The sequence below is a fragment of the Euprymna scolopes genome, chromosome 45, assembly GCF_053919585.1.
Source record: "Euprymna scolopes isolate OS-2025 chromosome 45, ASM5391958v1, whole genome shotgun sequence".
In the NCBI taxonomy this organism is placed as follows: domain Eukaryota; kingdom Metazoa; phylum Mollusca; class Cephalopoda; order Sepiida; family Sepiolidae; genus Euprymna; species Euprymna scolopes.
The window spans coordinates 4,883,374-4,910,395 of NC_136526.1; the positions used below are offsets into that span (position 1 = coordinate 4,883,374).

The window sequence follows — 27,022 nt, forward strand, 5'->3', positions numbered from 1 at the left end:
GCCGTCATTTTATTTCATCCACTCTCATTCCACTGCCCTCGAGGTAAGTTATCATGCTTTTTTCCACGTTTGCCTCAAGGATTCGGGTTCAAGCCTACCTTCCTTTGAAGACTTTTTTTTACACCCCCAAAACACTTGGGCAATGCTGGGTACCCCTCCTAATCTATATCTATATATATATATATATATATATATACAATCAAAAATGTGTGTATGTATGTATTCTTGGTTGGCTCGCTCCTTCTGAAAACTTTTTATATGCTGTCTAAATAATAATATCTACGATAAAGGAATTCGGATCAATTCAACTAAGGAACTTGGGTCGCAGCTATCTTTAATTTACCCGACTTTTACAAGCTATTTTCGAGATATTTTTTGATCGCCGCGTAGCGGGGAAAACAGAAACTGGCTTCCAGCGCAAAACTAGATCAAACATCATGCGACTGTCAATTTAACACACTTATCAATTCTATCTATTTTATCAATTCCCGTGGTCGAGATGGTTAGGTCGCAGGTTTTTTTCCATTTCGTTTCCACCTCCGCGTCAAAGGTTCGAGGTTCAAGCCTACTTTCCTACTAAAACTTTTTTTTTTCTTTTACACCTCAAAACACCCGCCCAACATTTTTTTAAACAGGGTTGTTTTGATCTACCCCCCCCCTCAACACACACACGGTACCCCCCGCTAATATATATATATATAAAACATTCCACACATGTAACGGATCCTCACAAAATTGGAATCGTTTTAAACCCTGATCCTTCGGATGACAAATATTGAAAAATTGGCCAAAAACATTAATTTCTTCACCCTGGGCAGTTTTGTATAAGGAGGTGTCACTTTTTCGTTGACATTTTTGTAAAATCATCATAAACGCTTGCAATGACTAGCGTTAATTTGAATGGCAGCGAAGTCGTATGTCATGGTGGCCGTGGGTTTTTTCCTTGTAACACAAAAACTGAATTATTTTACAGTTCATTTAAATTAAACTTTTTTTTTTTCACACCTCTCTCCACCCAGGCAGCGTCTATTTTTTTTTTCTGGTTGTATTTACTCCTTATTACATCACCTCTCCACACCCAGGCAATGCCGGGTTTCCTCCCGCTAGTCTAATATATAAAAGGCAAAATGTGTGTTGTGTTTGCAGAAATTTCTGAAAGACGCATCGGAACATGACGAAATCGGTATTGTTTTGAAGTTCAACGTCTTAGATGACAAATATCGAAAAACTGACCCAAAACATTAATTCCTTCACTGTCAACCGGACCGTTTTCTACAAGGAGGGGTCGCTTGTTTTTGTCGACATTTTCGCAAGTGATCGTTTCCTTTTGACTGACTACTCTTAATTCCAACGACTCCCGGTTTCGCGATGGACGCATCAACTAAGACGTTAGATTTTTTTCTTGCCTTCTTTTCTTTTTCCACATTACTGGTTCGAGCCTGTCTACCACTTTTTTTTTTTTAGCACCTCTCTCCACCCGGGCTGCTACTGTTGTTTTGATTCTTCCTCTCCTTCTACTACCACTAATTTTTTTAACACCTCTCTCCACCCGGACTGTTGATTGTTGTTTTGATCCCCCCCCCACCAGCTCTACACACCCGGACAATGCCGGGTACCCCTAATATATAAATGGCAAAAAGTGTGTGTGTGTATGTTTGTATGTCTGCTAAAACTTCCGATAGACGCAACGAACGCTGAGAAAATTGGTATCGATAGAAAGATTGATGTCATTCACGCCTTGTGATCTCAGCGTACATATAAAGGCCGATGACATCACAAGTGCACCATGGGCGAGACAGCTAACGTCTTTGCTTTTTTTTTTAATCTCCTTTTCCTCTTTCGTGTTAGGTTCGAGCCTGGCTACCGCAGCTAAATTTTTTTTTTTTTTTTTTTGCGCTTGCACAAGCTATTATTTTATTTTTTTTTTTAGGGGGGGTTGGTTGCTCAATAACCCTTAAAAAAAAACAAACTATACCACTTCTCCACACTCGGGCAACGCCGGGTACCCATGCTAGTGTATTATATGAATAAATCTAAAACGTCTGTGTGTTCATATGAAAAATTAGGAAAAAAAAAACCCTCAAGTATAAATGTTATTCACGCACAAACAACTGATTAAAAAGCTAAATTTGCAGTGTGATAACGTAGGTGACGCCTTGGTTCTTTCGATAGTGTTCGCTTACGAACTTAACTTTTTCAAGTTTGCGTCCACCACGCAGCATTTTTTTTTTCTTTTCTCGCCTTCTTTTAAATGTCTCTTTTCTTTTTGGTGTAGAGGGCTACTATCGGGGCCATAAGTTGCAGGGATACTATGTATGGAGTTGAGCAGCAAGATGTTTGTTCACATTACATTTAAACTTCTGCATGTCAGTACAGTTGGGAAAGCAGAATCCCGGAAGAGAGTTCCATAGTCTAGCAGTTCTGGGGAAGAAACTATTGGAGTAAAAGGCTTTCTTGCATCTAGGGATCTCTACCGTGAAGGGGTGGGATTTAGCTGCTTGTCGGGTTTGTTGGGGGTATTTATGTCGAGGGGTTACAAGTGGTTGTAGTTTGTCAGAGCATTCACCATTAAAATACTTGTAGAACAGTTCATAATCTATCAGTTTGGCGGCACTCAAATCCCTTTTTTTTTTCTTTCTTTTTTTAACAAAATCTCCATAAATTAAAATATCATATTTTACGATTCTGCAACTCCAGGCACCGCTTCCCCGCTAGTCTACTATAAAGGGAAGCCTGCGCCATTTTGCTTAAAAAATTTTACTTTCAGTTTTGCTTCTTTTTTTTTTAACCAATTGAATCAAGGGAAGTTGTCTGCATGTATGTATGCCCAGCTAAAGGTCTAAAACTACAAAACAAAGATCCACAAAGTTTAGAATTTCTTGATCAGCATTGTCCTGGATTTATAATATCTACAATTTATAAATTAATTAAAAAAAAAATCATTATTTGGGAGTCAATTTAATATTATCAAGCCACCTTTCCGGTTTATCCAATCAAGAAATCGGCCGCAGATTGAAATTTGATGAGAAAATGGTAGAAAAGACTGTGCAAAAAACACCGGCAGTGTTCGTGATGCCCCTAAACTGATCGTACTAGAGTTACTTCTAACTAGGAAATTAGGGAAATGGCATCAATATCCTCAGTCTTTGAAATGGAATTCAAACGGCTCCCCAAATCCAACAACAGTGCAATCTTGTTAAAAAGTGCTCTCTTTCTACTGTCAAGAACAGATTAAAGGAATTTAAATTGCGAGGATATGTTGCAAGATGCAAGCCAATGATTTCTCTAAAGAACGGAAAGCGCCGTCTGGACTTCGTCACATGCAATGCAAATGATAATTCTTCATATTAATCTAACGTGATTTTTTAGCAAGGAACACAAGTTCAGTAGGCTAGGCAGTGATGGTATGAATAGGTCCGTCACAGGAAAGACTAAAATTTAATCCTAGGTGCCCAGTTTCAACGCTGCAAGGTGGTAGAGGTTCAGTTTTGGTGTGGGGCATTATTAGTACCATTGGTCCAGGGCCTGTAGTTTGCTTGCAAGGTCGAATTAATTTGACCAAGTACATTAATATGTTGACTGAGCATTTTCTACCTGATTTTGATCGAAATTTGGATGATAACCCCGTCTTAATTATTTTAATGCTATAATTTTTAAGGGAAGTAACTGATTTCTTTTTTCAAAGATTTATTTTCCTTATGTGAGCTGTAGTAGGTGTGTCAGAAATTTTGTGAAAAATATTGAATAATTTCACCCCGTCTTTCCAAGCTTATAACTCCTCGAAAAATGTAATTCAAGCCCTAATTTTTTTTTTTTTCAATTAAAGGACCAAGGTTTCATTAAAAAAAAAAACAAAAAAAAAAAAACAACATGGTTTTTAAAAAAAAAAAGGTTTTAAACTTCGGACTTTACAGGTAAATTTCTAAAAAACACTCCTTTTTTTTGTTTTAAATTTGAATATATTATTGATCTTTTATCTCCAATTTGTGATATATAAAACTTTGGTGAGTAAATTAATTATTTACTTTTTAATAGACACTTAAAAATGGGGGGGGGGAGCGTGAATTAAAAAAAACGTTTGTCTAAAATATTATATTTGGTTTATTGGAAAGAGCATAAAATTTCACATTGACCCTGAAAATATCGTAAAAATTGAATCAATAGAAAAATTTTGATAGATTTTTAAAGTTTAAAAATTGAAAAATACTGAACTCGTAAAATTCAATTAATTTCATTACTGTTTTTTAAAAAATAAAAAATAATATTTCTATTACTTTTAGAAAAACTTTAATAGTTTATTTTGGAAGTATAATCCATAAAGAAAATAAACAACCCACTTTTAAAAGAGAAATTACGAGTTTTTTATATTTTATTCGCAGTTTCGTGTTAGGGGTGTCAAAAATTCCTACAAAAATTCTGATACACCTAGCGCTGTAGTTATGCGTGTGTATGTCTAAAGAAAGGAATGGGCTGGGTGAAGAAAAAAGCGAGGAGAGAAAGAAGGAAAATAGGATAGAGAGAGAGAGAGAGAGAGGAATAGAAGTTACGTTACACGTTTGTTCTGCACAATGCCGGGTAGCCCTGCTAGTTTGGTATAAATATGTATTCACATACCTTTGTATAAATTCTTTGACCAGTTCAGTATTTTAAATTGGTTTCCTTCTTCTTTCAGGAATGAACTGGTCAGTGTCCACAAAAGACGCAACCCTTTCACAGGAAATCCAGTTCAATCGATCTCTTGCGAGCTTGCTCATTCTCCGAGGTAAGGACCTCCCTCAGGCCGACACGTCCGCCTTTCAAGATCCCAAACTGTATGTCCCCTGGATGACACTGGGTCACAGGTTTGCCATGTGGCAACAGTCACGTGCCTTTTGCCATTATGAAAGGTTTGCAGCCATTGTCAGCAACAGCCGACATTCAGCCCTTCCACTTGATCACGTCATCCAGAAAGCCTGGGACATGTTTTCGGCAAAAGCGTTTTTTCATCAGTATGAAAAATTTGGACTCAGCGAATCGGATTTTCTTGACTCGTTTGCCAGCGCTGAACAGATAGTTTCAAATTATCTACAGTTGTAAAAAAAAACTTTTTTAGGGGGCCCTGTGTATGATAATTATGCACCCATGTGAAGAAACTTGACTGGATGCTTATCACCGACTAATATAAACTGCCTATAGATATTCTTGTAGGTTAGTTAATAACCTTTGTCAGTTAATTATTAGTTAAATAAAGAAAACATACCTTTCTTCTTTAAATAATCTTCAAAAAGGAAGTCATATCAACAGTTGAAACAAGAAAAATAAATCAACAACCTAACATGTTTAAGCCTTACACACACACAGACACAAAAGACATGCCTGTTTATTCACATGATAATGAAGAGAGAGAGAGTGGCTTGTTTTAGATTAAGAGAAGATAACTATACAACCTTAAAAGATGTGTCAGCTGAACCCAGAAGGGGAGGCAACTTCTCACATGGTTCAAAGGACAAAACTTTTGTAATCTTGACAGTATTAAAAATATGATTGCAGTAAAAGATCTATGAGGGGCGTGCAATAAGTAATGCCCCTGACCCACTTCCAGTTGTCTGATCTAGCTGAAATTTTGCATGTGCAATGAATTATATCTCTACGGGTTATGTGGCAAATTACAGCTCTGAAATAATTGTGGTTTCTGTTTTACAGGTGTTTGAACTGAGTCAGGTGTGAAATGCAGCCTGTTGAATTTCGAGCAGTGATCCGGTTTTTGTATTTGAAAGGACGCACACCACGGGAGACTTTTGATGAAATGAAAGAAACTTATGGTGATAATGCCCCATCATATGACCTTGTAAAACGCTGGCATCGTGAAGTCAAACATGGCCGGAAGTCTGTGGAAACAGCTCCCAGACCTGGTCGCCCACCCCTCTTCTGCCATTGATGAGGCATCTGTCCGTCAAGTTGAGGCTGCCATTTTGGAAGATCGGGGCATTACTATTCGACAAATAGCCCAAGATGTCAAGATTACAGCGCCTGTGGAAACTATCATTCATGACCATTTGCATATGCATAAGGTGTCTGCCAGATGGATTCCCAGGTTGCTCACACCATTCCAGAAGCGAGAAGGCGTTGAGTACTCAAGGATGAATTTGAAGATGTGCCAAGAAGATGAGTGAAAGTTTTTCAAAAGACTGATTACACAGGATGAAACCTGGATCCATCACTATGATGCAGAGACCAAAGCTCAGTCAATACAGTGGAAGCACTTGGACTCACCACCTCCAAAGAAGGCAAGGGTGCAGCCCTCTGCTTGCAAGGTCATGCTCACAGTCTTCTGGGACCAGGACTGAGTAGTGATGACAGATTTCCTGGCAAAGGGTACCACAATTACAGGAACAGATTATGCTTCACTTTTGAGGGTATTAAGGGAAGCTATCAAAATCAAGAGGCGGGGTAAGATCAGCAAAGGTACCCTCCTCCTGCAGGACGACGCTCCGGTCTACAACTCGCTTGTCTCCAGATCAGAAGCATGGGTGTGTGGTTATGAAATCCTCCCCCATCCTCCCTACTCTCCTGATCTTGCACTCTCTGACTTTCACCTCTTCCCAGCCATGAAGTTGTTTTTGAAAGGAAAGTGTTTCCCAGATGATGCAGCCTTGATTTCTGAAGTCACGTCGTGGTTGGAGGACCAACCTGGGGTGTCCTACAAAAACGGTCTCCAGAGCTGCATCAAACGATGGGAGAAATGCATAACTCTGAGTGGTTCCTATGTAGCGAAATACTAATAACTGTGCCAAGTTTCGTTGCTCTACTCCTATGGGAAGTGGGTCAGGGGCATTACTTATTGCATGCCCCTCGTATGACATGATCCTGATTTTCCATTCCTCTCCTAACATTCAGCATTAACCGTCGATCTATCCGTTGCATTAACTCTCATCCTAGACTTGATTTAAGGCATAATAAGTTTCGACTCATAAATCACTCAAACTATACACTTAAAATATTTAGGGAGAAAGAAGTATATATATTTTTTTAATAGTAAATTATTGTTTCTTAAATTTCAAATTTATAACAATTCTAATTACTTTTTTTTTTCCCTATCAATGTGATACTATTGGAATCCCCCATCCCCTGCCCCCTAAAACTCTTAAAAATTAAAAAAAAAAGAAGAAACCAACACTCATTAATCCGTATTCTCGAGTGGCCTCTTGGCATTGATAAGCGGTGACTTCCTAAAGGTATTGTTATATATACACGGTTGGACGGCACCAAATAAATGTTACGTTGCCTTATTCGAACGGCACCCAGATTAATTTACATTACGTTACCTTATTTGAATGGCACCCAGATTAACACATATTATGTTGCGGTATTCGAATGCACCCAAATTAACGTATATTACGTTGCCTTATTTGAACGGCACACAGATTAACATATATTACACTGCCTTATTCGAACGGCACAGAGATTAAATGCTACCTATATTGGGGAATGCTGTGGATGTTTCCTAAAAGTATTCTTATATGTATGAGGTTGGACGGCACAAAATCAGTATGTATTATGTTGTCTTATTCAGACGGCACCCAGATTAAGATATATTATGCTGCCTTATTAAACAGCACCCAAATTAACGTATATAAAGTTATCTTCACGGCACCCAAATTAACATATATTACGCTGCCTTATTCGTACGGCACCCAGATTAATGTATATTACGTTACCTTATTCAAACGGCACCCAGATTAATGTATATTACGTTACCTTATTCAAACGGCACCGAAATTAACGTATATTATGTTATTACGTTGCCTTATTCGAATAGAAATAGATTTAACGCTACCTATATTGGGAAATGGTATTCTTATATATATGCGGTTGGATGGCACAAAATCAGTTTATATTATGTTGTCTTATTCAGACAGCACCCAGATTAACGTATATAAAGTTATCTTATCTGCACAGCACCCAAATTAACGTATATTATGTTAACTTATTTTAACAGCACTAACATTAACATATATTACATTGCCTTATTCAAATGGCATCCAGATTAACGTATATTACGTTGCCTTATTCAAAAGGCACCCTGATTAATGTATATTACATTGCCTTATTCGAACAGCACCTGGTTAAACGCAACCCATATTGGGAATGGTGTTGATGTTTCCTAAAAGTATTGTTATATATACACGGTTGGTAGGCACTAAATCAATATATGTTACGTTGCCTTATTCGAATGGGACCCAGATCAACGTATATTACGTTGACTCATTCGAACGACACCCTGATTGTAATTGTCTGTATTTTTGAGATGAAGTGTTTTCATTGATTGAGATTGTCGGACTGACTTCCTCATCTTGGTTGTTATAGTCACAACGTTTCGTCCGTTTTGCTCTCCGGCCTTCATCAGGTGTTTTGTATCGAACTGGGGAACCGTTTATTAGGAGTCTCGAACCCAACCCATTATTATTATTATGGGGTACCGTGTTCGAACTCCAGCTAGGCTCTGGGACATAGTTGCTGATTCTGTTCATGCCGCCCCCTTAAAGTAAGGGTGGAAGAACACCGAAAAGCGGTAACTAAAGGGGAGACGGAAAAATCGGGTATAGCCAACCATGTCTGGACGGAGAGGGGGGACCATCGCCCCCTATGGGATGAAGTAAAAATTATAAACAGAGAGACCCACTGGAAAGTGAGAAAACTTAAAGAAACAGCTCACCTGCTCGGACATAACAACCTACTGAGCAAACCAAGCATAGAGCTGAATGCAATTTGGACACCTCTGATAGAGAGAGAAAACCTTGAATAACAACATAGGTTTAACATTAACAAAAACCAACTAAGAATTGTCCTAGTGACATATGGCCGAGTGGTTCTAGACGTTGTATCAAAGTTTACAGTTACCCAAAGTTGCTGAGTTCAATCCTGAACGAAGGCAGTGAAAAGTAACATTCAAAACAGAATCAGCAGCTATGTCCCAGAGCCTAGCTGGAGTCCGAACACGGTACCCCCGTAATAATAATAATAATGGGTTGGGTTCGAGACTCCTAACAAATGGTTCTGATGAAGGCCGGAGGGCAAAACGGACGAAACGTTGTGACTATAGTCCGACAATCTCAATCAATGGTGAATGGTGTGGATTTTTCCTAAAAGTATTCTTATATATATGCGGTTGGACGGCACCAAATTAATATCTATACATTTGGACCCAGATTAACGTATATTACATTGCCTTATTCGAATGGCACCCAGATTAACATATATTATGTTGCCTTATTTGAACGGCACCCAAATTAACGTATATTATGGTACCTTATTCAAATGGCACCCAGATTAACGTCTATTACGTTGCCTTATTCGAATGGCAGCATTTTGCTGCCTTATTCATACGGGACCCAAATTAACGTATATTACGTTACTGCTTTCAAACGGCACCCAGATTAACGTCTATTACATTGCTTTATTCGAATGACACACACATTAACATATATTACATTGCCTTATTCCGGAGGCAGCCAGATTAACGTATATTACATTGCTTTATTGTTAACGTCACCCAGATTAACATATATTATGCTGCCTTATTGGAATGCCACCCAAATTAACCTATATTATGTTGCCTTATTCGAATGACGCCAGATTAAATGCAACCTATGTTGGGGAATGGTGTGGATATTTTTGGTTGCATCAAATCAATATATGTTACATTGCCTTATTCCAACAGACCTCAGATTAACGTATATTATTTGAACAGCACCCAAATTAACGTATGTTATGTCACTTTATTCGAACGTCCAAGGATGGAATACTGCTGCCATATCTGGGCAGGAGCTGTTAAAAACAGCCTATCCTGCCTTGACAGAATACAAAATAGACTTCGTGGCTTAGTGGGGAATGCCCTTTTCTCTTCCCTGCAACCTCTCTCCCACAGAAGAGACGTTGCAAGCCTATCTTTGTTTTATCGTTATTTCCATGGCAGGTGCTCGTCTGAACTCCAATCTCTGGTCCCCCTTCACCAATCTTTTACAAAAAACACCCGTCTAGCTGAATCCACTGTGAAAAATTTTCCCCACTCTTTATCTATGCCTAAATCAAAACGTAGATTCCCTGAATAAAGCTTCTTTCTTAAAACTGCACGCCTGTGGAACTCTGTTCCGTCTGCCTGCTTCCCTCCTGACTACAACTTGGATGTCTTCAAGTCCAATGTAAACAAATTCCTGATTAACCGCTCCCTTAAGTAGATACTCTAAAATATCCACGCTAACGTACTGTACTTACAATAACCCTTATCCATGAGTGGCGTCCGGGCCTTGATAAGTGGTGACCACCTTGTAAAAAAAACAAAAAAAACGGCACCAGATTAAACGCAACCTATATTGGGGAATGGTTTGGATGTTTCCTAAAGCTGTTGGATTGCACCAAATCAATATATGTTACGCTGCATTATTCAAACGGCATCCAGATCAATATATCTTACGTTGCCTTATTCAAACAGCATCCAGATCAACATATCTTACGTTGCCTTATTCAAACGGCATCCAGATCAACATATCTTACGTTGCCTTATTCAAACGGCATCCAGATCAACATATCTTACGTTGCCTTATTCAAACAGCATCCAGATCAACATATCTTACGTTGCCTTATTCAAACGGCATCCAGATCAACATATCTTACGTTGCCTTATTCAAACGGCATCCAGATCAACATATCTTACGTTGCCTTATTCAAACGGCATCCAGATCAACATATCTTACGTTGCCTTATTCATACGGCATCCAGATCAACATATCTTACATTGCCTTATTCGAACGGCACACAGATTAACATATATATCGTTGCCTTATTCAAACGGCATCCAAATCAACATATCTTATGTTGCCTTATTCAAACGGCATCCAGATCAACATATCTTACATTGCCTTATTCGAACGGCACCTAGATTAAATGCAACCTATATTGGGGAATGGTGTGGATGTTCATATCCAATGCATATACTTTAGTTAAACATATATATGTATATATAATATATATAGTTAAACATATATATGTATATATAATATATATAGTTAAGCATATATATGTATATATAATATATATAGTTAAGCATATATATGTATATATAATATATATAGTTAAGCATATATATGTATATATAATATATATAGTTAAGCATATATATGTATATATAATCGCATGTGTATATATTTATTTGCGTTTGTGACCTAGTTGTGTTGCATCGTCGCGTGTTCGAGTGTATACATGCATAAAAAAGACGGTTCATAGTTCACATTAATTTGGGGACTAACCTTTTTCATCCGATGACTCATGTTCTTGGATGACCTCCTCCTCATCAGACGGACTGCAAGAAAGAATCATTTCCTCGGGGACAGGCAAACACAACGTCACCGGTTACAAATATATACATTTTTTTTCTTTGGTCCAGGACAGCTGAGTGCTCGAAATCGGCACCCATTTTAATACTGACCAGGCTTAATGTTGCTTAACTTCAGTGATCTAACAGGATTCTGCCGTATCTATCATACCGGGTGGAACGACAAAATTATCGTTCTAGAAAAGACGACATGATTCCATTTCCATTTTTTTGTCGCAGACCATCTACTAGTTGGCCAATTGTGTACAAATTCTTAAGATTACCGAGAAACATACAAAGTCGCTTATATATTAGTGGCCTGGTAAGGCCACAAGGGAGATAATCAAGCAAAGTTAAACTTTTTATCTAACATAATTCTTAATACAACAAATTATATTCAAAAAACAAAAATCGGTTAATGTCAAATTGTCAAATGTCAAATAAAGTTTAAAAAATCTGTTGATATAAAAAAAAATCTGATAACGTGAAAAATCAAATGTTAAAAAATCAGGTAATCAAAGAAATCAGATTATGTCAAGAATCCAATATGAAAAAGCATTAGACGATATCAAAAATAAAATACTAATATCAAAATCAGATGATGATGGAAGTCAATTGTCAAAAAATCATTTAATACAAGAATACTCAGATGTCAAAAAATATCTGATGTCAAAAATCAAAAATAAAATATTAATTTCAAAATCAGATGATGGTGAAAGTCAATTGTCAAAGAATCATTTAATATAAGCATACTCAGATGTCAAAAATATTAATGTCAAAATCAGATGATGGTGAAGTCAATTGTCAAAAAATCATTTAATGTCAAAAAATATCTGATGTCAAAAATCAAAAATAAAATATTAATATCAAAATCACATGATGCCAACAATCAGTTGTCAAAAAATTAGTTAATATAAAAAAAAACTCGGATGATGTCAAAAAAATATCCGATGATGTCAATAATCAGATGTCAAAATATGAGTTAATACTGAAATTAGATTATCTATAAAAAAAATCAAATGTTAAAACTCAATTGCTGTCTAAAAATCAGCGTCCAAACAAAAACAAGCTTAAAATTGAAAGAAAAAAAAATAACATGAACACATTTTTTCATTTGAAGGAGTTTTATTTCTTCATAGTTTTTATTCATTGAATAATACAAAAAGAAAAAGAAAGCCAGAATAAAAAATAGAAAAAAAAGATAAAAAAGAACAAAAAAAAAATAAACCGATGTGTTAACCATTTCTTTCTTTTTTTTTTAAATCAACTTTGACCAATAAAAGAAACAAAATTTAAAAAAAAAAGATTTATTTTCTCAACAGAAATTTTATTTTATTCCATTATCTTCTATTCTTATGGATTCGTTTATCTGCTGTTTTTGATTTGCATTAATTAAAAAGAAAAAAAAAACTTTTTAACTATAATTATTTTTTATGTATAAAAACATATAAAACTTAGAACTAAATAATTGTCCCGGTTAAAAATGATCTATTATTAAATTTGTTTCTGGTGTTATGGGTGACAGTGGGAGTGCTAAGAATGAGAGTAAAGCTCTTTCACCTTCCTTTTTTTTTTTTTGTTGTAACTGATCCAAAGATAAAATATCAATCAGGATTAAATATTAAAAACGATTAGAAATACAATTTTTATTTTCCTTCATGATAATCATCGCTGTTTCAGTTTTTCCGAAATATCGCTAAGTATTAAAAAAAATATTCTCAACTCAAAGATTAATTCTGCTTTCAGAATGTAAGGGCCCACATCTACTTTGGCCCCTTATGTCGGAACAAATGATATGCATTTCATTTCAATCTTAACTCAAGAAGGCGAAGGATCTCTGTAAATTTTTAGCCCCCAAAAAACGAAAAGCACCAATCAAGGGTACGATGTAGAAAAAAATCAAAGCAGTGAGTCACAATTGTTTTTGATTTTATCGCAGGTAAATTCTACGTATTTATATTATTATTATGATTTATTAATTTTTTCTTTTGAATGGGCTCTGCAGTTTTAGTAATGAGCATTTTTCGTAAAATTAGAACACTCTTGGTATGTTTTATGTGCCTGGTTTTGATTTATTTTTCATATTAAAAAAAAAAATGAAATAGTAGCTGACTGCCAGCAGCTTATGATCTATTACTCTTTATGTCAACAAATCGAGCTCTCAAGCAATTGATAATGTTTGCATTGAGATTTCGCTTGCATTCAGTAGTTGCCAAAAATGGTTAAGCGGTTAGAACTGGTGTCATGTAGCATTTGAGAAGTGATATACAAATTACCATTAGCATATGAAGCGATGCTCTTTATGTAAACAAATTGAGCTTAGGTATTTGGACAATGTCAAAACATTGTTAATTCACTGCCTGCATAGCAGCAGCCATATAGCGCAACTGTTAGAAGCTCCGACTGTCGTTTGGGCAATCGCGTTTCGATCCTGGCTTGAGGTAGCTGCTAGTCTAGCCACACTGATGAGCTGTGAAACAGCAAAACAGTTCTGTATGTGGATGACTATATATATATATATATGCTTGCTTTCAGTAGTATATATATATATTTCAGCTATACATATACATCTCTACCTTCCTAGTAAGAACTTGGCCTGAGGATGCTAAACGGATTTCCAGCTGAAGCTGAAACATGTTTGCAAATATGTAGCCAAAATATTTGCATAAATAAAAATTTATACTAATAAATAAATATATGTGTGTGTTTATATATATATATATATATATATATATATATATATATATCTGAGAAAAAATAAAGGAAAGAAACATTTTTATGTAGAATTGCCACAAATGAAACCATGGTTTCATGTTTATAATAATATTGCACTTGCATTCCGAATAAAAAATTTATATAATAAATAGATACAATAGAAACAGTAAACAAAATTATTTCGAATAAATAAAACAAAAGAAAGTAAAATTTACAAAGAATATTGCACTCAACTTGTGTATGTGTAAATATATGTGTAGCAATATTGTACGTGTGTGTGTGTGTATATATATATATATATATATATATATATATATAGCTTAGTGCGTTAGAAGAACAGAGTGGTTTCAATTCTATAGGAAGAGACTTATCAGGACAATATAAAGCTCAACAAGTATCATTGGAGCTTATATATATATATATATATATATATATATATATATATATATATATGTAGGAAAACGAATAGGAAAGGGAAATGAAGTCAGAAAACTATATGTTAGTAAATATAGAGTGGTTCATTTATTCAATAAGGGAATATAAACAATTAGTTGGGGGATAAAAGGGACTCTTTATGTCAAGGCATTTCGAGGCCTAATGCTTCTCATCAGAATTATATATTTCCTATTTCTTCTCCTATCAATATTGTATATATATATATATATATATATATATATATATATATATATATATAGTAATATTGTGTGTGTGTGTGTATATATATATATATATATATATGTATATATATATATATATATATATATGAAGAATAAAACATGTATAAATACATTTGAAGCCAAAACTGCAACGCGAAAATTTTTTTTTTTATAAAATAAACGTGTGTTTGTTTTTAAGAAATATATTTCGGAGTAAGACTCCTTTGTCAATCTTTTTTTTCCTCTTCTTCCTCGACATAATGTAGTGGAAGGTAGTTCGATGAAGAGTCTATAGGTTAATGCGTAAGAGGAAGAGAGAGAGAGTTCAATTCCACAAGAGGAGACTTATCTGGATAATGCCATTATTCATATTATTATATGTATATATATTATTCATATTATTAAATATATATATATATGTATATATATATATATATATTAAGTAATGTGATCTATAATTTAAAAGTTTAAAAATTTTTTTAAATTTAAAAATCAAAATTTAATTAAAAACTTAAAAACTTGCAAAAAAAAATACTCTCTCTCTATAGATATTAACTGTAGCGTCTCTAAATCAAAATACGCTAACGGAAACAATTTACTGCACGAGCGTCGCCCTTTTTAAAATTCATCATTCAATAAAATAAAAAGCTATAGCAAACATCTAAATGACTACTTTAAATACAGTTCCTGATTTCAAAAAAAGAAAAACCAAAAGGTAATTATATATCTATATATTTTTAAATCAAATTTATTATGTAAATTCAAAATATATATATTTTTTCTACTCATTTCTATCTCTAACCTATACCAATTTTCTTATTAATTTTCTTATAAATTTTAAATCCAAACCTTTTACTTCAATTTTTCAGATTCATCTGCCTTACTGTTAATGCTAGGTTTATTTTTGGTGTCTTTTCAATTCAATAGAAATCCTCCTAAATTTGCTGATGAGGAGACCGTGCTTACCAAAAAAACTATGTATAATTGTTCTACGTGACTTCATGTATACCACAAATAAAAAGCACGGATTTCCGAAACGATCGTACAGATAATTGACTTTGTTGTTGTTCCTTCTTATGAAACTGATTTTTAATTTAATTAAATTTTGATTTTTAAATTTAAAAAATTTTTAAAACTTTTAAATTATAGATCACATTACTTAATATTGAATTAGCTCTAGGACATTTAACTATCGAGCTTATTATATATCTAAATTACAACGAGCATTTCCTGTATTTTAATTAAACTAGTAATTTCACTATTACATTAAAATACACTTAGCTCTTTAGACTATTATTCTAATCTCCTTTAAATTATATATATATATATATATATATATACACCCATACGCACGTGTGTAGTGATATTGTATATGTGTGTGTGTGTGTGTGTATCATTATTATATAATTGTATGTGTAGTAACATTGTGTGTATATATATATATATATATATATATATATATATATATATATATACATGTGTAGTAATATTATATAGTATTCAACAATGCTCAATATGTGAATAGAGCTTAGTAGTGGTGAGTGTCAAAACCTATTTCCAAAAAATGGCTTGACTCCCATTGAAAATAGAGGAATCCAATTGGTTCGCTAGAATAAACACTATTTAGATATAAAGGCAATCACAAACCACACCTCCACCCTGTAGACTGATGAATTTCCTTGGGGAATGAAACATGAACGTTTCTGTGTAGCGTTACTTGCTGTATTGTTTGTATGATTTTTTTTTTATTTGTAGACACATTTTTGGCTACATATGTGCATACACGTTTCTGTCCTGGCCTTATTGAAAGTCTAGGTTCTTGAAGTCACCTTATCGGTTGTCTACGTTAATTTTCTTTCTTCTGAATGTCTTGTTTGAAAATAATTTAAAAAAAAATGCTTTCTGATATCAGTCGGTTAAAACACAATTTATAATCAAGAAAGGTTAGTTATACGGTTAAAATAAATGAAAAAAAAAAAAAAAACAGATAGGTAAACAAAATTTTAGAAAATAAAAAAAATAAAAATAAAAATACAGTTAATTGCAATTTTTACAACCAATATTATTTCAGCATGAGTTGAATTAACATTTCAAAAATTGTTCCCTCGCCACCCCTACCCCAACCCACTGCTTGCTAATAATAATCATACGATTGAAAAGAACCTATTTTCGTCCCCCATTAATGTTTAAAAAAACAAAATGTAAGCAATTTTTTTTTTTATACAAGGGACATAATTCTGGGCATGATTACTTCCCTTTGATAATTAAGAATAATCAGTGAGTAAGGGAAGAAACTTTAAACTTGTTCTAAGGCGGACTAAGTATTTTCAGAAAGAAGCTCACACAAAATAAAGAATGTTCCTGTCAGTAACATAGTGCAAAGAAGAAACAAAAAGATAGGCTAGCTTGAATCAAATATCGATGTCAGATGAATTGCTATTTGGGGGTCTGACTTTGAAAATCTGAGAAGATAAATTTCTGTTATATATATATATATATATTTGGTTAGTACAAAAATAATGGTTTTTTTATCAGATATATATACATCAAAAAATGACATTTTTGCACCAACTTATATATCGTTATATTTTGGAAAAAAGGATTCCAGCAGAGTGCTCTATTATAGCAAAAAATGTCAAAATAAGAGCATAGTATTTATATATATATATTTTTTTTTTTCAGAAAGTTTAGATGAGATAAGTCATTGGTATCGTCGGTTTCAAACCTGATAATAGGAAACTGATATAGATCGGCTGAAGAGAGCTTGGTATGGGGACCTAAAACGGTTCTCTGTTATCAGGTTTGAAACCGATGGTACCAATAACTTATCTAAACATTCTGAATATATATTATTATTATTATTATTATTATTATTATTATTATTTCTTGGTTCTTAATGCTTAATTACTGTCCCTGTCCTGTGCTGCGGCTGAACAGACCAAACCTGCTATGATACCTGCTAGTACTCTAATGAATGTTTAATGGTTTCATGCTGGCAGAAGACCAGACCATAGATCTCGGTCAGTCTGCAAGCAAAAAAGACGCACTTCCCTTTCTTTTCATCATCCGATAGGCAAATGGAGGCTAGGACTGCTATTAATCAATAGCACCCTCACGGCACATACACATTGATTTTTACAGCTTTGTTTTGTGTGGTGTGCATGTATTCAAGGAAGAGGGGATAAGGACGTTTTTTTTTTCTTTCTTTAAATGAAATGAAAACTCATACCCAGCAAAAAAAAAAAAATTCTTTCAATTCATAACTGATTTTTTTTTTTTAATCTTAAATTTATTTTATTTATTTATTTTTAATTTATCACAAATTACGATTATGCAATTCAATAAGCATAATAAAACGTTCGATTTAAAAAAAAAAAATTATTCATCGTAAAAGTTTTTCTTTTTTAATCTTTCGATTATATGTATATTTTTTTTTTTTGTTATTAGTTTTATCTTTCTGACAAGTTTAATATTGTCAGTAATAGATTATTTTTTTCCATACTAAACGATATATATATATATATATATATATATATATATATATATATATATATATATATAAAGGCACCATATTTGCCGTTGGACAACACGCTTAGTTTGATTTTTTTTTTTAAATGGACATAAAATCGCACAACATATGTAAAATTACTTAACACAATTACTTTTTTTCCAAAATTTGGTACAGATTTAAAGACACTCCACCCCTGCATTGTATGTATATATACAATATATAGACGCCCCCCCCACCTGTATGTGTATGTATATATATATATATATATATATATATATATATATATATGACGAATTCTCACGAGAATGAAACGTAGAATATTCTATGTAGCTTAATTGCCATATATATTTTCATAACTTATTACCTAGCTCTTCCTATTGTATCTTCATCTATTCATTTATGGGATTAAATGAAGTAATTATATATATATATATATATATATATATATATATATATATATATATATATATATTCTTTGAAATTCTGCAGATTAAGGATTCCCTAGCACACTAGTTTTGGAGTATTCTGCCGAATAATAAAATTTTTTTACTATTATATATATTTTAAACCAAGACTGCAAGAAGAAAAATTTGGTACCGTAAATAACAAGATCGAAATCTATTCAGATAAATGTTAATCAGGGCTTTTTTCTAACCGTCTAATGAGATGCCATTCTGGAATATTTTTGAATAACAAAGTTTGAATATATATATATATATATATAAAGATTATTTTGGACCATCTTCCAATTACGAGATTTCCTTGGATTTTACTTGTGCAAATGGAAATTCTTTTAACTTTCTTGAAGTTATATTTTTGGATTTTACCGTCACTGGAGTTTTTATCTTCCACCAGACTATCCATTCACGTGTAATCACCTTTTTCTTCACCATATTCCCTCTGCTTCACTTTTTTGTTATCAAGTAAGATCTTTGACTTACTTGTTGTTTCATCAAATACTTTTGTATGCAAAATCCGATCCCGCATTTTGCTAATTCCTACCCTCTGATGAGAAGGAAAGTATTTCTTCGAAACTCCGCGGATTAAGGACTATCCACTTATTAAGTGTTTCCTTTTCAGATTAAATATGTTTTTAACTCTTTTTCAAAGTGTTTTTTCACATGTTTTATTAACTGTTTGCTCCTATATATATATATTTTTTTTTTTTACATGGGGGTCACAACTTATCAAGGCCCAAAGGCCACTCAGGGATAAGGGTTATTGAGTGTACAGTAATCAATGAGATAGTATTGTAGTAATCATTAGTATTGGGGGTTTTGATAGAGTGTCTTACTTAAGGGGGCGGTTTGGCAGGAGTTTGTTTATGTTTTTTTTTTTTTTTTTTTTTTTTTTTAATTCAATTTTCACCCCAAACAAGGCACAGTGCCACTTTGAAGCAGGGGGCTACTATTAGGGAATTAATTAGCGGGGTCATTATGAAGGGAGAAGAGTAGAAAGATGTTTGTTAACATTACACTTGAACTTCTGCATATCATTGCAGTTGGGAAAGCAGAATCCCGGAAGGGAGTTCCAAAGACCCGCATGTTGGACTTGAAAACGTCCAAGTTGTAGTCAGGTGGGAAACAGGTAAGCAGCAGAGAGTTCCACTGGCATGTAGTTCTAAGAAAGAAGCTTTGCTCATGGAATCTACGTTTGGATTTAGGCACAGATAAAGAGTGGGGAAAATATATATATATATAAATATATATGTGCGGAAAAAATATATATATATATATTTATATATATATGTAAAGAGAGAGAGACATATATATACACGAGTGAGTATTATATGTGAGTAAGTATTATACAAAAACAGATATCTAACGAAAATGACATATACGTATATGCATTTTATGTATGAGTATGCCACGTATATTTGTACACGGATAGGTGTGTGAATATTATACAAGAGTATTCGCAAAACGCAATTGCGTGTTTCACGCGGGCAAATATGGTCAGTGATTATAAAAATAAATTTGAAATTAAAGAAGGGGAAAAAATTTAAATATTTTAGTCATTTCATATTTTTTTTTTAGAATTATATATTTTTTATATTAAATTTTTTCTGTTTTTTTTATTTTTGATTATTTTTTTATTTTTGATTATTATTTTTTTTTTTTGATTTCATGTGTTATTGTGTCTTGTTAAGCGGCGTCGTTTGACGACTATTAATTAATTATTATTAATTATTATTAACTATTATTAATTATTTTAGGGTGAAAAAAAATTGAAAAAAAAAAAAAAAACTGTTGACCACGGGCTTCTGTTATCTGTAAAAACGTCATTTTTTATTTAATTTCTTTTTTAATAATAATGATAGCAATAAAAATAACTGTTGCTAAATTATGATTATTATCCATAGAAACCTCCTTAAAAGTTATTTAATTTTTCTTCTTCTATTTGGTCCTGTGCGACAGATTTCAATCAGTTAAATTTTATTAAAAAATCAAAATATTTTTGTTTTTAATTTTTCACAAATTTTTTTTTTCTTCTAAAGTAATAATTATTTTTTCGTCTAAAGTAATAATTCTTTTTTCGTCTAAAGTAATAATTATTTTTTCGTCTAAAGTAATAACTTTTTTTTCTTCTAAAGTAATAATTATTTTTTCGTCTAAAGTAATAACTTTTTTTTCTTCTAAAGTAATAATTATTTTTTCGTCTAAAGTAATAATTTTTTTTTTCTTCTAAAGTAATAATTCTTTTTTCGTCTAAAGTAATAATTTTTTTTTCTTCTGAAATAATGATTTTTTTTTCTTCTAAAATAATAATTTTTTTTTCTTCTAAAGTAATAATTATTTTTTCGTCTAAAGTAATACTTTTTTTTTTTCGTTTGAAGTAATGATTTTTTTTTTTCTTCTAAAGAAATAACTTTTTTTTCTTCTAAAGTAATAATTTGTTTTTCTTCTAAAGTAATAATTTGTTTTTTTTTCTAATAAAATAATAATTTTTGCTTCTTCCTGAGATAGAGGCGACAGATCGATTTCTTTTTAAATATGCCGTTTCAAGCAAAGACAATATTACGTACTAAATTGTCATGTCGAAAATAGTAATATATCCAAAAATTACGAAAATTTATTTAGTAGAAAGTTATTTAGATGCTTGTTAAGATAGTCGACAAGAAAAAAAAAAGACTTGTCATGTCGAAAATAGTAATATATCCCAAAATTACGAAAAATTCATCAAGTAGAAAATTTTTTATTTTTAAGTAATTTTTACGGAAAATTGTATTTTCCCTAGATGTGAACACCTTGCGAATACAGGGGACATACTTATATCCCTTTTTGCCACTTTAATGGCTGACGTACTGTTTTAGACCATAGCGATAGACGTTTTACTTGATGAATTTTCAGAATTTTTGGATATATTACTATTTTCGACGTGGCAATTAATTAAGTACTGCTGTTTTTCCTTAAAAACACATATTAAAAAATCGATCTATCGAGTATATCTTAATAAGCACAGTTATAGTTAAAACTAACTTTTTACGGAAAATTGGGTAAAATTGCATTTAAAGAAAAATGTTATAAAGTAGACGGTGAAGAGTTCACAAACAGGGGACATAATTTGGAACGTATATTTTAGATTAAACCATAACGCCTTCTGACATTTTTTTTTTAACTCGATTAATTTGTGTAATTTTTAAGATATATCACTATTTTCGACATGACAGTTAAGCATGTAATGTTTTTGCTTATTTAAAAAAAAAATTGATCTGTCAACTCTAGTTTAACAATCACCTAATTTTATTGCAAGTGTGGATTTAAGATAACAAAGAAACTGTGTCTTCGGACTTCTCAATCGGAAAATAGTGTTTTAAAACTTGGTTAATATTAGCTTTAGTAGAATCTTAAAAGAATGTCGCTAGAATGTCGCTCTGAAAAAAAAAAAAAAAAAAAAAAATTGGCACTTCTGCATGACGAATGTTTGTATTTTAGTTTCAAGAACCACTTGTCAGGAGGTTGATAACTTTTTCTTTTCTAAAAGTTTGTGTAAATTATAATTATATTTTGCTACAATTTTATACAATCTTTCTGTACAAAAAAAAGAACAAAAAAAAAACCCTCTTAAACCTCTATAAATGTTTCACGTTTTTTAAATTATATTTTGCACTTCTATACGACAGTGTCATGAGACGAATGTGTGTATTTTAGTTTCATGAACGGCCGATAGAGGGCGTTTCTCATTCAAAGAACAGGGGTAGATAACTCGTACCTTTCTAAAAGTTTGTGAAAAAAAAAACAATCAATAAATGGTTCATATTTTTAAAATTATATTTTGCTACATTTTTATACAACCTTATTGTGAAAAATCCAACAAACAAAAAGCAAAAAAAAAAAAAAAATAAAACAAAAAATTTTTATGTTGATACATTTCATACAAATTTTACAGAAAAAAACCCAAAATAATTCTGAAAAACAATCTATAAATGTTTAATTTTTTTAAGATTTATTTTATTTTCACTTATAAAATCACTCATTAAAAAGAAATCGTTCAATGAAAAAATAATATTAAAACATTAAAATTATATTTTGCTACATTTTTATACAACCTTAAACAAAAATAAATTCTAAAGACAAGTTAAAAATGATTTATGTTTTTATCAAATTTCTTATTTTATTTTCAGTTATGAATCACTCATTGAAAAAAAATTATATTAATCCATTAAAATTATATTTTGATACATTTTTTTATACAATAAATGTTTCATATATTTTTGTGCTATTTATTTCATTATTATATATTTTTGCTCTATCGAAAACACTTGTTTATATTTGAGGTTCACATAATGGCCGCTAGACGGCGTTTCTCTTTCAAAGAACAAAGGTCAATAACTTGTCTCTGTTGCTAATATGTAACTGTCATGCAGAAGCGCCAAAAATTTTTTACAATAGGGTTATTCTTCTAATTTTTTAAAATTCTTTTTAATTAAAACATTAAACTGTTTTCATGCAATAATTGCCATTTATTTATGTGAGAATAACAATCTGTGTATCTATAAAAATGTGTGTGAGGACACTTCTCAACCTATATACTCAACGAATTTTTCATCTATAAGCTTAAAATTTGATTTATAGAGTATTCAGATATGTGGAAAACTTTTTAATCTGTTTTTAATCCGGAAAAAAGGGTCGCTAACAGGTCAAAATTGAAAAATTGGTATGTGGGAGGCCACCGGATTTTTATCTGTTTGCAACTGTTCTACGATTCTGCATGCATATGGCAGCTTTTTTTTTTTATGTTAAGTATAAGTTGGTTTGAAAACACTATTTAAAAGTCACATCAAGCTGGTCTAATGGTTATCGTACTTGCCTCACTGTCTTTAGGTTTTGGTTTTGATTTCAGCTCGAGTATTTTTTACGAATTTTACATTACGTTTAATACCGGGCAACGCCGGGTACAACTTCTAGTTATTTTTATAAAAACAATTCGATGTTTTTGTTTTCAATTATAAATTTGAATCTGACATGTGACATGGTAGAAAAAATTCTTGACAAGTTGATTATTTTTATTTCTATTTTTTTCAGGAGAAAAACAACAAAAACACCCTTTTCTTTCTACATAATAAAGTTAAGCTTAACTTTATTATATAGAATATTTATATTATTTATTATATATATTTCTCGAAATTTATGATTGACAGTTTTGAATCTGGCAAATTGATATTTGATTCTAACTAACCAATATATTTCCTTTTATTTTTCATTATGTTTTGACAAGATAAAAAATATGTATTTTGCTTTAATTTCTGTAAAAGAAAAATAATTATTCCGATTTGTTAAATCTAAATGTATTTTCCTTCAATATATCTTTTTATCGGCCATGTTAGAAAAATCAAACATTACGAGATGTTTTTTTTTTTTTATCAAAATGATCCAAATCATAATTTAATGTTATTTTTCAGGAGAAGAACAACAAAAAATATCCTTTTCTTTCTATATAATAAAGTTAAGCTGGCCTATTTCTCGAAATTTGTCATCGATAGTTTTGAATCTGACAAATTGATATTTGATTCTAACTGACCAATATATTTCCTTTTATCATTTCATTATGTTTTTAATTTCTGTTAAACAATACTTATTCCCGTCAAATATAATGATTTTATGTAGTAGTAAATTGCTTGATGGGAGCGTGACTTTTTGTTAGGATTCCTTAAAGTTACTATTGACTCAAACATTCAGGCACATCGTTGTTCGTTTTTTTTTTTTTTTCAATTTAAGGCTTTTGATATTTTTAGATCAAGGTTTTTCTAGATAACATTATAAGGGGGAGTAATCAGTGATTATTTTGACAGTTTCCACGTGCATTAGAGCAGGGTTTCCCAAAGTGGACTCGGTGGGTGAAGCTGGGGGGCTCCGGAAGCTTTTTCTTAAGGAGGACCAAATGCTTTATATGGGAAAATTAAATGGCTGCAGACATTTAATTTTTGATTTTTTAATTTTTTTATTTGCTAGAGATACGTAACTACAGGAGTAGAAGGAGGAGGCTCTGGTTATTTTTTTTTATCCAATCAGTGTTCAGGTACTTCGAATACATTGCAGAAAGTCGATCCACTGAGAAGTAAGGATACTCAGTGTTTGCACAAAATTGTTCTATGTAATCAGCAAGTCAATACACGACCGTTGTAAAAAGTGAAATTACTTTATTTTAGAGAAGTCGTTTGTTTTTTTCTCTTACTCTCTTTCTCTTTCTGTCTTTTTCTTTTCTGTCGGCCATTTTCTATTTCGACTTGCCTTTTTTCGCTACAATGTTCCTTTTTTTTTTTTTGTCAACAGGATGGTTCATGACGAAGTAAATAAAAAAATAAATTTAACAAAAAATGAACAAGTAGCTATCTGCAGTATTCTAGACCAGGATTTCCCAAAGCGGGCTCCACAAAACCCTTGGGTTCCATGGGTGAGGCTGATCTTTCTTACTGGACAGAGATTTGATACGTAACTACAGGTATAAAGAATCTCAGGATGGCTTATGAAAAAGAAAACAAAAAAAAAATTAACAAAAAAAAAAAAAATGCAACAATTTTTGATTAATCAAAAAAAAACAAAAAATGGTTGTAAAAATAATAATTAGTTAGTGTTAAAATTTGAAATTAATCTTTTTCATATTTATTTTATAAATTATCTTGTTAGTGTTCCGCGAAAAACTTTTGCCCTGCTCAGGGGCTCCATGGTGTCCTGGAGTTTGGGAAACCCCGGTTTACATCATGCATTGTGCCAGTGGATTGTTATCATTGTTTTCATTAATAACTTCTTAATTTATATTATTAATTTATTGTATCATCCCTTTGATATTTTTCTCGTTTTAAACGGGTTTCTGGATCTCGCGACGAGTTTGAGAGCTAGCCATCACGTGTGTACATATTGGCAGGAACTTTCATAATATCCGTGCTGTGAAAGTCTGCGATTTTCGGTAGTTCGAAATATGTTAGGCTGTCCAGTTCTATTATTGACAATATTATCAATCATCATCATCATCAATATACAAAAACGGTTTCTGATGCACCGTTAAATGTTACCAGAACACAGGCGTAACACCGATTCCCCCCCCCCACTGCTGATATTCCAGAACCCCTTTTAATCAAACTAATTTATGCAGCAGCCAACAAGAGATGTCTCCGTGTGCAGCATGTGATAATTTATGTTTACTCTGCACCTGCTGGTGGTAGTCTTCTTTTATTTTGAGATTATATCTTATGTGACTTTACAGGCAAATTCAAAGGTTTAAGTTTCCAGCAATTCGTAGTGGTTCAGAGACATAGCAGGTGTATAATCGGTGGGTTTTAGGAGGAGGGGGTGAATTATTATTATTATCATTATGGATCTTTGTATAAGGCCTTGTTTTCAGTTGCATCACTGGACAGACAGACTGAAGGAAATGAGGCCGAAGGAGAAAAATTGAAACAGAATGGATCTGGGGCCTAGAACAGGTACAGATTGTCTGACAATGATGGAAGCCTCTTCTGAAATTCTAAGAGACTTGTTTCAATGAAGACTTGCTTTGTTTTTATTGTTTTATTTATTTATTTATTTTTAGTTTAGAGTAATCTCCCTTGCTTCTTGTTGTTGCTGTGTTTTTAGTTTCATTTGACTTGGAAACCATGATGGAGGTTTAGTTAACACAACAAAGCTGTATTCAATCAAGGGGGGGGTGTCTGGAAAATCAGTGTTGCGACTGTACTGTCAAAATAAAACGAGTTTGACAGAACTGTTATGATATATATTTTGAGGGTTTTTTTTTTTGTTGTCTTTTTTTTTTTTTTTAAGTTATTCTCAGACGTTATCGGAAGTGTTTCACTTAAAACCAGGCGAAAAAAAAAACAAAAAAAAAAAACACAGGAAACTCATTTTTTTTTTTTCAACACTTAAAATTGTTTTTTTTTTTTTACCATAATTATAAAATTATCATGTTTTCATAGCTTTCCATGAAAAAAAGATAGAGAACTTCAGGTAGCTGATAATGAAGACATTAAAATTTATTTCGGAGCTTTTATAGTGGTAAAAAGTTTACGTATTGACAGAATGGTTGGGTTTCGATACTGTGTGTGTGTGTGTGTGTGTGTATATATATATATATATATATATATATATAAATACAAAATTTTGTTGAAATTCAAAAACTTACATTTTTTCTCTTCTATAACTCTTGTTTATTTCACCTTGGATCTCTGCATTGTAGCCGTTTCCTTAATGGGATGACAATTCTATGATTTTATGTTTTTATAGAAATTTTCCTCCCATCAACTCGTCAGACGCGATTTCTGTTTAATATTATCAACAAAAATGTTAATTTGTA

The 27,022-nt window shown here is 32.3% G+C and overlaps 1 protein-coding gene across 2 annotated transcripts in view; it reads left to right on the forward strand.

Annotated features, from left to right (window-relative positions):
* The window catches only part of LOC145269226 (tubulin delta chain-like), a 40,873-nt gene extending 35,296 nt beyond the window's left edge, over positions 1–5,577 (forward strand). For both annotated transcript variants that reach the window (XM_080124847.1, XM_080124846.1), the window contains exon 6: positions 4,673–5,577. In XM_080124847.1, coding sequence (XP_079980973.1) covers positions 4,673–5,076 — 404 coding nt within the window. In that variant the 3' untranslated portion in view covers positions 5,077–5,577. The remainder of the gene's footprint in view (positions 1–4,672) is intronic.
* The last annotated feature ends 21,445 nt before the right edge of the window (positions 5,578–27,022 follow it).